The sequence below is a fragment of the Hemitrygon akajei genome, chromosome 27, assembly GCF_048418815.1.
Source record: "Hemitrygon akajei chromosome 27, sHemAka1.3, whole genome shotgun sequence".
Classification (NCBI taxonomy): Eukaryota; Metazoa; Chordata; class Chondrichthyes; order Myliobatiformes; family Dasyatidae; genus Hemitrygon; species Hemitrygon akajei.
The window spans coordinates 47,257,057-47,273,729 of NC_133150.1; the positions used below are offsets into that span (position 1 = coordinate 47,257,057).

At 41.5% G+C, this 16,673-nt stretch overlaps 1 protein-coding gene across 2 annotated transcripts in view; it reads left to right on the forward strand.

Annotated features, from left to right (window-relative positions):
- Positions 1-15,951, forward strand: part of rassf5 (Ras association domain family member 5) — a 102,311-nt gene extending 86,360 nt beyond the window's left edge. For both annotated transcript variants that reach the window (XM_073030865.1, XM_073030866.1), the window contains 3 exons: positions 2,328-2,625; positions 7,363-7,478; positions 14,854-15,951. In XM_073030865.1, coding sequence (XP_072886966.1) covers positions 2,328-2,625; positions 7,363-7,478; positions 14,854-15,003 — 564 coding nt within the window. In that variant the 3' untranslated portion in view covers positions 15,004-15,951. The remainder of the gene's footprint in view (positions 1-2,327; positions 2,626-7,362; positions 7,479-14,853) is intronic.
- Positions 15,952-16,673: the final 722 nt, after the last annotated feature.

Below are 16,673 nucleotides of genomic sequence, written 5' to 3' on the forward strand. Positions count from 1 at the left end.
GCTGTGTTCCACCAGTATTTTGTGTGTGTTGATGTCCTGTAAATCCAAGGGACATACAGTAGGTGACAACAGGGCTTCGCTCCCAGATGAGCTCAATGCCTTTCATGCTCACTTCTTCCATCAAAACATGGAGGCTCTTTCACAAACTCCCAGAGCCCCTTCAGACTCCGAGGACAATGTGAGGGCATCCTTTGGGAAGGTGAAGCCTCAGAAAACATCTGACCCAAACGGGGTACCTGGCTAGGTACTAAAGACCTGTGTTGATCAAGTGGCTGGAGTGTTCACCAATATCTTTAACCTCTCACTTCCGCTGTCTGAGGTACCCACCTGCCTGAGAAGAATGTGGTAACCTGCTTCAAATACTGTCATCCAGCAATGCTTCACAACAGGTCACAGCAGATGCCATTTCAAATAGCCCTGGAACATCTGGATGGCAAAGGGGCATGGATCAGGATGCTTTTCATTGACTCCAGCTCAGCATTCAATACTATCATCCCCTCAAAATGTATCAATAAGCTTCAAGTCCTAGGCCTCAATACCTCTTGGTGCAGTTGGATCCTCAATTTTCTCACTTGCAGACCCCAGTCAGTTTGGATTAGCAACATTTCCTCCACAATCTCCATGAGCACAGGTACAGCACAAGGCTGTGTGCTTATCCCCCTGCTCTACTTACTTTACACTTATGGCTGTGTGGCTAAGCAAAGCTCCAATGCCATATTTACGATTGCTGACAGCACTGCTATCAATGGCCGAATCAAAGGTGGTGATGAATTAACACATTGACAGGAGATTAAAAATCTGGTTAAGTTGTGCCACAACAATAACCTCTCACTCAATGTCAGCAAGACTAAGGAGCTGATTATTGACTTCAGGAGGAGGAAGCCATTGATACATGAGCCAGTCCTCATTGGGGGATAAGATGTAGAGAGGGTCAGCAACTTTAAATTCCTCTGTGTTATCATTTCAGAGGATCTGTCCTGGGTCCAGCACATGTCCAATAACTAAGAAAGCAGGGCAGCCCTTCTACTTTCTTAGAAGTTTGCAAAGATTTGGCATGTCACCTAAAACTTTGACAAGCTTCTACAGATGTGTAGTGAAGACTATTGACTGGTCGCATCACAGCCAGGTATGGAAACATCATTGCTCTTGAACAGAAAAGCCTACAAAAAGTAGTGGATATGGCACAGTTCATCAAGAGTAAAGCCCTCCCAGCACTAAGCACATCTACACAGAGCACTGTCGTAGGGAAGCAGTATCCATCATCAGAGACCCCCACCATTTAAGCCATGCTCTCTTTTTGCTGCTGCCATCAGGAAGAAGGTACAGAAGCCTCAGGACTCACACCTCCAGGTTCAGGAACAGTTCTTGTCCCTCAACCATCGGGCTCTTGAACCAGAGGGCAAAACTTCATTCAAATTCACTCACCCTAACACTGAACTGTTCTTGTAACCCATGGGCTCACTTTCAAGGATTCTTCATCTCATGTTCTTGATATTTATTGCTTGCTTGCTTGTTTGTTTTCTATTTATTTATTTATTTATTTATTTCCTTTTCCCTCATTTTTCCTTGTATTTGCACAAGTTGTTGTCTTTTGCACACTGGCTATTTGTCTGTCCTGTTGGGTGAGGTCTTTCGTTAATTCTGTTATATTTCTTGTATTTACTGTGAATGCCCACAAGAAAATGAATCTTGGGGTTGTGTATGGCGATATATATGTACTTTAATAATTTGAACTTTGAGGGCTCAGGTCTTACTGCTTCACACTTCCAGAGGATATCTGGAGTTCAACACTTACAAATCAGGAGCTTTCTTTTTGAATTGGACAGGCTAAGACTTTATTCTTTGGAGCGTAGGATACTGAGGCATGATCTTATAGAGGTGTATAAAATTATGAGGAGCAAAGACAGGATCTTTTTCTCAGGGTTGGGGTATCAAGAACTAGAGGGCACAGGTTTAAGGTGAGGGGGAAAGATTTAATAGGAACCTGCGGAGCATCATCTTCACGCAGAGCGTGGTGGGTATACGGAATGAGCTGCCTGAGCAAGTAAGGAGGCAGGTACAACAACAACATTTTAAAAACAGCTGGATAGATAAATAGACAGGAAAGGTTTCGAGTGAGGGTTCACAACCTTTTTAATGCTATGGACCAATACCATTAAACAAGAGGTCTGCAGAACCCGGGTTGGAAATCTTTGGGTAAGAGGGATATGGGTCAGATGCATACAAATGTGACTAGCTTAGATGGGCATCTTGGTCAGCATGGAGGAAATGGGCTGAAGGGCCTGTGTCTGTCTCTATGGTTTCTAATGGATGATCTTATTTTTCAGAATGCGGATGGTAGTTATACGGGGTTCATCAAAGTCCACCTGAAACTGCGCCGCCCTGTCACTGTCCCTGCAGGCATCAGACCACAGTCTATCTACGACGTGCTCAAGGAGGTGAACCCAGCAGAAATAACCAACAAGCGGACGTCATTTTACCTGCCCCTGGACGCAGTCAAGCAGCTCCACATCAGTAGTGGCACGACAGTCAATGAAGTGATCACGGGCCTACTGAAGAAGTTCATGGTCATCGACAATCCCCAGAAATTTGCTCTCTTCTACCAGACAAAGAAAGGGAATGATGGTGAGTAAAGAGCTGTTCTCCATTTCCATGATAGCATAGAAAATTTGAATTATGTTCGCATTTTCATGTGGGGGAGAGGTAGAATAAATTTGGAATTATTTCTGAACTTAAGCCAGATTTGCTGGCATGATCTTGAGTTTTATAAGATTATGAGAGGCATAGATGGAGCGGACAGGGATTATCTGTTTCCCAGGGCTGAAATGTTTAATTTTACAGGGTTTGCATTGAAGGTGTAGGTTCAGGAGAATATGAGGGGTAAATTTTTTACTCGGAGTGGTGAATGCCTGGAGTGCGCTACTTGGTATAGTGGTAGAGGCAAATACATTAGTGGCTTTTAAGAGATGTTTGGGTAGGCAGATGGGTATAAGGAAGAAGGAGGGATATGTAGGTTGGAGGGATTAGTGTTTGGGTGCTTTGTAGCTGGTTCAGCACAACATTGTAGGCTGAATAGGCTGACGAAGGGTCTCGGCCCGAAATGTTGACTGTACTTCCTGCAGATGCTGCCTGGCCTGCTGCGTTCTACCATCATTTTGTGTGTGGGCTGAATAGCTTGTTCCTGTTCTGTACTGTTCTATCTATGAGGTGTTACACCTCTGATTATTTATTTAGAGATACAATGCAGAACAGGCCCATCTGGCCTAAAGAGCTGTGACACCCAGCAATCTAACTGTTTAACCCTAGACTAATCACAGGACCATTTACAATGACCAGTTAACCTACTAACCAGTACAGCTTTGGACTGTGGGAGGAAACCAGAGCACCTGGAGGAAACTCACATGATCACGGGAACGACGTACAAGCTCCTTATAGATGCCACCAGACTCTGATGCTCCAAGCTGTAATAGTATCGTACTAACCAGTGTGCTACCGTGTTTCTTCCTGAAGTTCTCGACAGCCCAGAAGCCTGACTTCAGCCAAGTCAATTCACATTACGTGATCTTAAGAAATGGCTTCGTGCTTTGGAAGCAGCAAAGGTTATAGGGCTGGACAGTATCCTGGCTATGGAGCTGAAGACTGATATTTAGAATTAGCTGTGACAGTACAGCCAACAGAGGCATTTACCTGACAATGTGGAAAATTGCCCATTTGTTCCTGTTGGTAAAAAGTGGGATTAAACCCATTTCTCTGATGGCAATTATCAGTAAAATTGACAATGTGTGTTATCAAGTAGATCTTACTCACAAATGATCTTCTCATCTGTGCTCAGTTTGCATCTTATGAAAACCCCTCAACTCTGGACTGACTCAGACTTTTGGTCCAAGCAGTTGGCACGGTAGAGGAGTGGTTAGCATAACCCAACTGAACGCCAGCGATCATAATTCCATTCCTGGTGCTGTCTGTAAAGGATTTGCACACCCTCGTGACCGCACAACTTTCCTCCCGGTGCTCTGGTTTCTTCCCACATTCCAAAGATGTCCAGGTTAGAGTTAGTAAATTGTGGAATGCTATGTTAGTGTAGGAAGAATGGTGACATATACGGGCTGCTCCTCGCACATCCTCGGACTATGTTGGCCATTGACATAAACACATTTCACTGTATTTCTCATAAACATGAGATTCTGCAGATGCTGGAAATTTTTGTGTGTGTTTCACCATATGTTTCAATGTACCTGTCTACCTCTCCTTTCTAAGGAGGCTGACGAGAGCTGGACTTTGCACATCCATACTCAAGTCATTCTACAGAGGCACAGTAGAGAGCATCCTAACAAGCTGCATCATTCCATGGTACGGAAATTGCACCGCAGTGGAACAGGAAGGCTCTACAGTGGGAGGTCAAAACTACCCAACGCATCACCCGCACCAGCCTACCCTTCGTCAAAGACATGTATACAGAAAGGTCAAACACAAGGAAATCTGCAGATGCTGAAAATTCAAACAACACCCACAAAATGCTGGTGGCCTGCTGTGTTCCAGCAGCATTTTGTGTGTGTTGTTTATACAGAAAGGTGCTGGCAAAGGGCTAGTAACATCATGAAGGATCCCACACACCCTGTTCATGGACTGTTTGTCCCACTCCCATCGGGGAAGAGGCTACGTAGCATCCATGCCAGGACCACCAGATTCAAAAGCAGTTTCCTTCCCCAAGCAGTAAAGCTTATCAACACCTCCACCCATTAACTACTACACACCACTACATCATTCAAAGTACATTTATTATCGAAAAGTATGTATGCAGTATACAACCCTCACAGATAGCTGCAGAACAAAGGAAACAATGGAGCCTATTCAAAGAAAAACATCATCCCCCCCCCCACCCATGGTGCAAACGGCAACAAAAAGAAGCAAGAAACACAGAATATAAAACACAAGATCAGAGAGTCCAGGCATATTCTGTTCAGTTTAGTGTTCGTTATCTGCAGGCTGCCCTTATTATTTCCCATCAGTTACCTTGTGTACAGCTTAGCATCACTTTATGTACAGTATGTACATAAGCTATCTTATGTACTGTATTTACATTTATTGTGTTTTTATTGTTCTTATTGTGTTCTTTATCTTTTGTGCTGTATTGGGTCCAGAATACCAATTACTTTTTTTCTCCTTGCACTTGGGTACAGGAAGCGACATCAAACAATCTTGAGTCTTGAATGAGACCGATTAAAGCTAATATAAATATTGGCCAGCAGTCCCTGCTAGTAAATAGCAGGATAAACCTTTGTTTGCCATCAATTATCAGTAAAGATGACAGTGTGTGTTATCAAGTGGAGCTTACTTAGAAATAATTTTCTCATCCGTGCTCAGTTTGGGTTCTGTGAGAACACCGAGCTCTGGACTTCTTCATGGCATTGGTCCAAATATGAAAAAGAAAGCCCAGAATTCCATTTTAAGGCTCGAATGGGGATGACGATTGTGGAGTGCTCAATTCTGTTTGCAATATCTGAAAAACAAAGCGGGTCAATGCTGTCATGCAGCAAGACTGGCAGCTTTTGAGAATGGAGTGATTAGTGGTTGCACCTTTTGTTTTTTGTCCCACAAGTGCTAAGTGGTAACAATTTGCCCACAAGGAAAAATCTAACCACCAACTCCTGAGATACAGTGGCACTGCCAGTGTTCCTCATCACCAATATGTTGGCGTCATCATTAGCTTGAAACTTAACCAGACCAGCTCTGGGAAAAGGGAAATGACTGAGTATCTTGCAGCGAGTGACTCACTTTCTCAGACCCCATAGTTCCCCATGAGTCAGAGCAGAGGCTCAACACCTCCAAAGTCAAATTTCTGTCTGTGAGGAGAGTTTTTTATAGCCAATGAATCAAGTTAAATTACTACTTTCTATTCTCAGTTGTCCAAACATTCAAAGTACATTTCATATTAAAGCATGTATACATCACCATATATTACCCTGAGATTAATTTTCCTGCAGGCATTCACAGTAGGTACAAAGAAGCACAATAGAATCAATGAGAGACCCCACACAAAAACTGGCAAACATCTAACATGCAAAAGAAGACCAACAGTGCAAATACAGCAAAGGACAAATAAATAATACTGAGAACATGAGTTGCAGCGTCTGTGAGAGCCTGTAGGTTATGGAATCAGTTCAGTGTTGAGGTGGATGAAGCTATCCACAGTGGTTCCGCAGCCCGATGGTTGAAGGGTAATAATGGTTCACGTAGATGGAGGTTCGTTGCTGGTCCGTTGAAAGAGTTTGTTTGTGGAAACTTGAAACCTAGCCTGATCAATACTCTTTCAGGAACACTGTAGCATAATTTCCTGATAAACTCCACAAATGAACCTCAACCCCTTGATATTTCACGTCTGTTGTTGGTGAAGAACCATTGAGGATGTATCCAACAGAGAGAGAAATGAGAGCTGGTGGCAGATGGTGAGAACATGTTTTATAGTGGGTGGGGAATCTTAAAATCAAGGCATAGCTTCAGAAAAAGGGAATCCCCCATTTAAGGCAGAGAAGAGGAGGAAGTTTATCTCTCATTATGAACGATTAGCACTTTCTACCCAGTGAATAGTGGCTGAGCCCCGAGGGCTCTGAATCTTTGAACTGTGTACTCTGGAGATCTGCAGTGACTGAGTTTTGGCTGCAGGAGAACCGAGGGTTAAGGGGAAAGTGGAGTTGTGGCTATGGCCGGAGAAGTCATGACCCTATTAAATGGTGGCCCTCACTTGAGAATGGAGTGATTAGCAGTAACACCATTTGCCCACAAGGAAAAATCTAACCACCAACTTCTGAGATTCAGTGGCACTATTTCAATTCCTATTTTGTCTGATAGCATACTGTGTGAATGGCGAGATACTGCAGAGCTGTGAGATGCTGAGGGACTTGTGTGTCCTCGGACATGATTTGGAAGAGGCCAGCGTACAAGATGAGGGAAGCCAACAGAGAGTTACCCCCGTTTATTGCTAGGGGGGCCAAACATAGAGTGGAAAAATTATGCTTCTGCTATGAAGCTGCAGATAGAATTATATTAAAATTATTGGTCTCCTTAGATAACAAATGGTGTTAATGCATTTGTAATTACTGCAAAGAGGTTTATTGATTCCCTCACCCTCACCTGGCTTCACCTATCACCTGTCAGTTTGTACTCCTTCCCCTCCTTATTCTGGCTTCTCCTCACTTCTTTTCCAGTCCCAATGAAGGATCCTAGCCTGAAACATCTACTATTTATTTCCCTAAGAGAAGCTGCCTGACCTGCTGAGCTCCTCCAGCATGTTGCTGTGTGTTGCTTTTTGTTTCACTATCGATCAAAGCATCAAATAACCAACATATTTTTAAACCTTTCTAGTGCATTTGCAGAAACTCAAAGGAACTGAGCAACCCCTTTTAATCCGTCTTTTGGCTGGCCCAGACACTGAAGCCTCAACTTTTGCATTGAAAGAGAATGAAACCGAGGAAGTTGAGGTATGTTTTTGAGATTGCTTTCCCTTATTTGTGAAATAATCACTCAGGTTGAGTTTTTTTAAAAATTCTTTGCAGTGTGTGTGTTGCAGACAAGTTCATCATAATAGCCTTAAAAGTGGCAAAGAGTTACTGTCATCCCTCTAGAGCTTGGCAGTTTCTCATTTGTATGACAGAAGCAATTCATATTTAATTTTAATTGCAAAACACAGGAAGGACCATAATTTATTGCTTTGCGCTTATTGGGAAAATGCCAACATTGTAAGTTAAATGTCTTCAGAAGAGATCTGAGTGCAGTCAGTGTCCTGTGCAAGAAAATATCAGTGAATAAGCTTTGAAATTGGTTGTTGAAGCCAGGTAGAATTTAAGTGGAAAAATCACACAAACACTGACAAAAGCTGCTGCTTAGAATCTAAATGATTGGGAACCAGTACATGCCCAACATGCCTTTGTGAGGCCTTGCTAACTTCTAACGGAATTAATATTTTTAAATCGTGCTATGGAAAAAGCAAAGAAACTTTGAGTCCCATAAACCAGTATATTTTTTATAATTTCAATTACTGTTTGTATATTTATTTACTTATTTAGACACAGTGCAGAGTGGGCCCTTCTGGCTCCACAATCCCCCAGTTTCACCCTAGCCTAATCACGGGACAATTTACAATGACAAATTAACCTACTAACTGGTACATCTTTGGACTATGGGAGGAAACCAGATCGCCTGGAGGAAACCCAGAGGGTCACGGGGAAAATATACAAACAGTTAAAAGTCTGCTATATTGGTGGGTCAGGAGTCACTAGGAGGCGGATCAGATAAGGGTAGTGGATTCCTTTCCCTGGAGGACTTTAGTGAACCTGGTGCGTTATTATAACAAGCCTGTACTTTAATGGTAGCTGTCGAAGAAGCTATTTTATTCCAGTTTTTTTTTAAATTTAGTTACTCAAATGTAAATACTGCAGCTGCCATTGTGAGACTCAAGCTCATCTCTGGATCAGGGGACAAGAACTCTGGCTTTTAGCCTAGTAATTCAAGCACCATGACTGTCCTAAATTCAAACCATTTCCTTCTATCCATTTCATTATTTTGCAGACCTCCCGATCTTCCACACTTTTCTACTCTAAGCAGAGCCACCCCAGTTTTCCTATAACCCATTTCCTATATTGCTAAGATCAGCCACTACGATCAGTCTCCTTCACAGAGCACGATGATCTGAACTGTCTGCTGCACCCTTGCAACATTCCAGATGTACCTGACCTAGAGATTCAAGATTCAAGATTGTTTAATGTTATTTCCCATACACAAGTATAAAGGAGAATGAAATAATTGTTAATCCAGAGCCAATGCAGCACTATAAAAGGCAATAAGGTAAAGAACACAGCAATACAAAAATGCAATAAGTATTAAAGACGTGTGTGTATATATATTATATAATATTGTATGTCCATAAAGTAACACCAGGCTCAGGAGTGATTGCATATGAGATGACTCTGATAGGAAATGAAAGAGTAGGTGTAGAGGGTGAGGGGTGTAGAGGGGTTTTATAACATTTTTATAGCATTTCTGCTCCATGTGAGTCTGCCCGAGGCATAAACATAAACTTGAAATAAAGATTCCTTTGCTTTTGTGCCCTTATGCCAACATTTACGAGGTCAGAGATTTTGGTGATTTTTACAACTACTCTTCCAAACTATCCTGCCATCTGGAAATATTAATGCACCCCTGCATCCCAGTCTATATGATCCTACATCCTTTTCAAATTGACCAAGATGTCACTATTTCCACATTCAGTATCAGTTGAGATTTGTCTCCCCAGCCTGTCAATGTTCTCTTAAAGTCTGTCACTAACTGTTCACTTCACGTGAAAAGTTTTCACCTGGAAACTTGTTATTTTTATTTACAACGTGGAACGGGCTCTTCCAGTTCAATGAGCCGTGCCACCCAGGAACCCACCTATTTAATCCTTGCCTAATCACAGGACAAATTACAATGACCAATTAACCTATTTGTTTTGAATATGGGAGAAAACTGGAGCACCCAGAGGAAACCCACATTGTCATGGAGATGATGTACAAGCTCTTTACAGATGCCATGGGAACTGGACTCTGAACTCTGAAGTCCTGAATTGTAACAGCTAACAGCCATGCTACCATGGTGCCCATTTTGATGTAGTCCTCTGTATAATCCAATAGATCTCGTAAAATCAGGAATGGCAGTGTTTCCCTGGGAACAACACTTCCTCCAGTCTATGTAATAGCCACAACCTTTGCCTTCTGTCCTGAGGCCAGGTTTTTTTGTTCATACTATCACTGTCTTAGGTTCAATTCCCACCACTGTCTGTAAGGAATTTGTATGTTCTCCCCATGTCCACGTGGGTTTCCTCCGGGTGCTCTGGTTTCCTCCCACGTTCCAAAGATGTACAGGTTAGGGTGTGTAAGTTGAGGGCATGCTGTGTTGGTGCCCAAAGTATGGCGACCCTTGTAGACTGCCTCCAGCACTTCCTCAGACTGTGTTGGTCATAGTTGCAAAAAATGCATTTCACGATATGTTTTGATGTTTAGATGTACATGCGACAATAAAGATAATTGAATTTAATCTTGTTGCCAGTCCTGTTATATACAACTTTGACGAAATCCCTATTCACCTTACCAATTGCATTTCTCTCAGTAACCCTTGTGACTTCCTCAATATCTCTTTTTTTTACTAACTCGTGTTGTCTTTCATATTCATCTATGGCTCTTTTTACACATTCTTAACGTATCCTACTGCTGTTTTAAGCAGACTGATCTGTAGTTGTTGGGGTTCAGTAATTGCCAGGTGTATATATACAGTATATTGAACAACCGTAGAACTTGTCAAATTCTGTGTTTGTGTCGCACCATTCCCAAATCCAAGGAGGAGTGAAAGTTATGCCTAGTATTTTCCTTCCATCCCTCAGCAGCCCAAAAAAACTTTCCAGTGCACTTGGTGACTAACCTGACTACAGACTTCTGCTGTACCCCCACTACTCATTATAGTTCAAAGCATTTATTATCCAAGTATGTATAATATATACAATCTTGAGATTTGTCTCCTTACAGCCAACCACAAAACAAAGAAACCCAATAGAACACATTAAAAAACAAAACCCCACTGTGCAGAAAAAGAACATATTGTGCAAACAATAATCTTCGCTACTTACACTGCTGGCTTTTAGGGCAGCAATGAAGGTTCTCCATCTCTGTATAGAAGGATTCTTCATTGCCTTTTCCGTAACAAATTTTTTTTAATCAGTCAGCGTTGTTAGCCCTGAGTTGAATCCTCAAACCTGGAGGACCGGTGGGCCACTCTTAGTCTGGCCTCTACCCTTTGACCTGTTTGACATGGGTGACCCCACCAAGAGCCAAAGCATAAAGCTCTGACTCCAGCCAGCACAGCTCTCCGGGTCATTGAGGCACGCAAGCCTCCAAGCCCAACAACAAGGTTGTGGTTCTCTTGGAGGGCAAACAATAAAAGCAAGCAAATAACATTCAGAACTGAACTTCACAAAAGTGAGTTCACAGCCACAAAGTCAGTCACAGTTGATCCAGAAGCCATTATTTACAGGCCACATTGTTATAACAGTGATAAAGGCAGATGAGTTTAAGAACTGAGAGGTAATGTTGCAGCTATATAGGACCCTGGTCAGACCCCACTTGGAGTACTGTGCTCAGTTCTGGTTGCTTCACTGCAGTAAGGATGTGGAAACCGTAGGAAGGGTGCAGAGGAAAATTACAAGGATGTTGCCTGGATTGGGGAGCATGCCTTATGAGAATAGGTTGAGTGAACTCTGCCTTCTCTCCTTAGAGCGATGGAGGATGAGAGGTGACCTGATAGAGATGTACAAGATAATGAGAGGCATTGATCGTGTGGATAGTCAGAGGCTTTCCCCAGGGTTGAAATGGCTAGCACAAGAGGGCATAGTTTTAAGGTGATTGGATGTAGGTACAGAGGAGATGTCAGGGGTAGGTTTTTTACCCAGAGAGTGGTGAGTGCGTGGAATGGGCTGGTGGCGGTGGAAACGATAGGGTCTTTTAAGAGACTCCTGGATGGATACATGGAGCTTAGAAAAATAGAGGGCTATGGGTAAAGCCTAGGTAGTTCTAAGGCATGGTCCTGTTCGGCACAGCTTTGTGGGCCAAAGGGCCTGTATTGTGCTGTAGGTTTTCTACGTTTCTATGTAAGAACTCATTTAGTACCCAGCCTCTTCCTACATCAATAGGTCTTGGTTTTGACTGCACATGGCCTCAATCCATCGCTTGCACTCCTCTTACTATCTCTGTGCCTATTTCTGAGTTCCCTTTTATGTCAGCCCCGCTTGTTTGTTTTTTCACTTCCTCTCATGCTTCTATAGTTAACCTACTTCTTGCTTATGCTATCACTCCAGTTCAAGCATAGGAACAAATTTTCACAGCTGTAGATCATTTATTTCACAGATCCATGCCAGTGTTTACGTTCCATATGAGCATCCCAGGACAGGGATGGGCTTTTTCCATTGAGAGTAGGGGAGATTCAAATGAGAGGACATGAGTTGAGAGTTAGGGGGCAAAAGTTTAGGGGTAACATGAGGGGGAATTTCTTTACTCAGAGAGTGGTAGCTGTGAGAAACGAGCTTCCAGTAGAAGTGGTAGAGGCAGGTTCAATATTGTCATTTAAAGTAAAATTGGATAGGTATATGGACAGGAAAGGAATGGAGGGTTATGGGCTGAGTGCAGGTCGTTGGGACTAGGTGAGAGTAAGCATTTGGCATGGACTAGAAGGGCTGAGATGGCCTGTTTCCGTGTTGTAATTGTTATATGGCAACAAACTCTTTTAGCCATCTTACTTAAACTTCCTTTAGAAACATAGAAAACCTACAGCACAATACAGGCCCTTCGGCCCACAAATTTGTGCTGAACATGTCCCTACCTTAGAAATTACTAGGCTTACCGATAACCCTCTATTTTCCTAAGCTCCATGTACCTATCCAAAAGTCTCTTAAAAGACCCTATCGTATCTGCCTCCACCACCAATGCCAGCAGCCCATTCCACGCACTCACCACTCTCTGAGTAAAAAAACTTACCCCTGACATCTCCTCTGTACCTAGTCCCCAGCACCTTAAACCTGTGTCCTCTTGTGGCAACCATTTCACCCTGGGGAAAAAGCCTCTGACTATCCACACGATCAATGCCTCTCATCATCTTATACACCTCTGTCAGGTCACCTCTCATCCTCCTTCGCTGCAAGCAGAAAAGGCCGAGTTCACTCAACCTATTCTCACAAGGAATGCTCCCCAATCCAGGCAACATCCTTGTAAATCTCCTCTGTACCCTTTCTATGGCTTCCACAGCCTTTGACATGCCCTTCATTTTTATTTTCTTTCTATGGTCTTTTTAAATACAACTATTATTCACATCTAGTACTTCTAATGAAAGCAAGTCCCACACTCTCACAAACTTCCATATTTGCCATATCCACGATGTGGTCTCTAAGTTTTGAAGTGTGCCAACAGTTGGTGATGATTCAATACATGTGCCTGTGGGAGAAAGAAAACACTTTTTTCTCTTTCTAAATTCCACTGGCCTTTTGTTGAATAAGTTTGTAAATACCCTATTTTATATCAAAGTTCAGGTGCAAAGTAAATTTATTTTCAAAATACATATATGTGGTGATATACAATTCATTTTCTTGTGGGCATTCATAATAAATACAAAGTAAAACAGATTCAGTGAACTAATGATCTCACTTTAAGGACTCTATCTTGTTATCTTGTGTTCTTGTTATTTATTGCTACTTATTTATGTTTGCTTTTGCACAGTTTGTTGTCTTCTGCACTCATTGCTGCTGCTATAGTTGCTATTCTATAGATTTGCTGAGTATGACAGACAACCAAAGTGCAAAAGACAACAAGCTGCACAAATATAAAAAGAAAAACTAATGATAATAATAATAAGTAATAATTAATATTGAGAACATGAGTTGAAGAGTGTTTGAAAGTGAGTCCATACTGCAAATTTGCTGGCCTACACCCTGAACAAGTTAAGCATTAAAAAAAAAACATATTATAAACATAAAGTTGGGAAGCTTTAGCAAGGCCCAGAAAAGATGCCAGAAGTTGATTTCTGTTCTGCCAGTCATGTTTGTCTTGGTATTGTAAAATGCAAAGTTGCCAAATACATGAGGGAGTTATGTTAGCAGAAATTGAATTTCAAACTTTATGGTCTAGATTGTAATAGTGTAGTGTGGTGCAATTTAAATCAAAGAACATTTTCTTTCCTGTAAGCAAGTATTCTTACTCTGTGTAGTTGGCACAAATAGAACTTGTTCTGTGAGATTCTTCTTTAGTTCATATTCGAGCGGTTAGCATGGTAGCAATACTCTCTTAGCAAAATGGGAGATACATTTTAAGTAATCCTTTTGCTAAATTTAAGATTGCTAAAACTGATTCTGAACTTTAGTCCATGCAATTAGTAAATCTGATCTGTTCCTTCTTCGGTGTTTACAATATAATAGATCCCTGCATATTTATTACTTTTATCAGTCTAACTCTGGCCAAGGTTGTAAAAGATGCAGGATTGAATTAGCCCCCATTAAATACTATGCCCATTCACTGGATAGTGAACAAACAGCTCATTCATTTCTGCATATTGTAATGCAGGGTCATCCCAATTATAGTTATATAATCAATTTATACTTTAGAATTGAAATGTTTTATTAGAATGTCTTTTGAGGATATGTTGAGCAAGCTAAGTCTTTACTCTTTGGAGCAAAGGCGGATGAGAGCTGACCTGATAGAGGTGTGCAAGATGATAAGAGGCATTGACAGAGCAGACAGTCAAGACTTTCTTCCAGGGCAGAAGTGGCTAAGGCAAGGGGTAAAACTTTAGTGTGACTAGAGGAAAGTAGAAGTGGATGTCAGACGTATATTGTTTTACAGAGTGGTGGCTGCGTGGAACGTACTGTGGGGGCTGGTGGGTAGAGGCAGATACATTTGGGGCATTTAAGAAACTCTTAGATAGGCACATGGATGATAGGAAATGGGGGTCTATGCAAGAGGGAAAGATTGTATAGATCTTTAGAGTATGTTAAAAGGTCAGCACATCAGGGGTCAAAGGACGCAGATAATGCTATGTTCTATATTATATCAGTGGGTTTCTCTTCTGCACCCACACACGTAACAGGTGTTTCCAAATGCCAGAGACTTTTCCCAGGGTGGAAGTGGCTAATACAAGGGGCATCGGTGTGAGGGAAGGGTTAGATTGATCTTGGGGGAGGTTAAAGGATCACACATCATTAGCTAAAGGGCCTGTATTGTGCTTACAGTATTTTATGTTCAATGCAATTATCTGTTAACCTTCAGAACATTTTTTTCATTTCTGCAGTGGGATGCTTTCAGTGTGCCCGAATTGCAAAATTTCCTCATCATCTTGGAGAAAGAAGAAAAGGAACGCATCCATCAAGCTCGGCAGAAGTACATCACATTTCGTCAAAAGCTGGAGCAAGCTTTGAAAGCAGCCGGGAAACCGGGATAACCAGACACAGAGAAACCTGACTATAAACGTGAATCTATCTTTCATACTGCTCAGATATATCTGAGCAGATTATCTCATGGGACATGTGCAACAAGGCATCGGCGAGCATTGCTGTAGATCTCAGACTGCTGCTCTGGTGACAGATTCCGAACATTGCTGTGTGTGCAGAGCTACACTTTGGACTAACCAAAGCACCTGTCGCTTTTTCCTAACGTGTTTTAAATAATCATCAGAGTATGCAGACAAAATGTTTTTTGAGTCATCTCTAAAATCTATTGGAAGAATTCTATGAAGTATAAACCCTCTTTCTTTGCTTCTTTATGTTGAACCTGAAAGTATCTGTATATTTAGGTTGGTCGTGCATTCCAGAGGCTGCAGGGAGCATTCTCAGAGGGTTGTACAGGCTGCGCCCAAGTCACTGTTCAGAGCATCTTCAACAGTGCTCACTAAATGTTGATAGATTCTTTCTGCATGTTATGCCAAAATTATATGTGTCCTTTTCTACAACAAAAATTAATCTTTAAGCAGGTGTTGCATGTTGAGTGCTCTGTATAATTGGACAGAATCCCATCTTGTATTCACGTTTGTCACTAAGTGTACATCGTAACTGGATAATTTAAGGAGAGCTGTATCGTGAATAGTGTTGATTGATATAAATGTAAAAATACCTTTTTAAGGAAAACATACACGGTTTGCCATCAATAATAAATTCCTAAACGAATAGAAATTAAATTTAGAAAAATCTTCCTCAGCTTTTTGAAGACATCCATTTTTGTAGCTGTTGCTATACAGCATCCAATTCCCAGGAACTAGTCTGGCATTTTTTAAAAATTCAAGTGACCTGCTGAAATCCACATAAGATGATGTGCATTTGAACAACTTCTTCTGTACTGTATTATTTTTTTATATTGCAGTTTAATTTAAAAATAAACTTTACTGAGAGGCGCACATTTTTGCTAATACTATTACTTAGTATCCCCTATTACAAAGTCTTAGAAAAGAAGGATGATCCTTTTAGAACAGAGATGAAGAGGGTGGTGAATCTTCTTTAGCCAAAGGGTGGTGAATCTATGGAATGCTGTCACAGACAGCTGCGGAGGTCAAATTATTAGGCTTGTTTAAAGTGGAGGTTGATAGTTCCTTGATTATTAAGGGCATCAAAGCCTACAGGGAGAAGGCCAGAGAAAGGGATTGAGAGGGAAAATAAATCAGCCATGATCAAATGATGGAGCAGATGTGATGGGCCTAATTGCATAATTTTGCTTGTGTTCCACGGTCTTATTTTTAGGACCGAAAATCTCATTAATTCTTTTTTACAGCTGCGTGGACCAACTATTACTCCGGGCAGGAACTTTTTACACAGCCTGAAAACTGCGCAGCGCTTTAAACATTTTTTTTAATATGTATACTATGAATATTTAGAATGAAAATTGAAACTTTTGATTTTATTTATTAATTGAGGTGTATAATGAAGTACAGTACAGAGAAGAAAATGTTTTATGTTTCGTAAACTTTTTCTAACTGCATCCAATTCCAGCTACAAAGGCTACGTGCATGGGGGCATTTCAGTTACTGTACAGCAGTGCACACGCACAGCTTAGAGTGAACAGTGTTTAGAACCGAGATTTGACTTCAGCCCCTGCATATGGATTTTAAGGGATTTGTTTGCT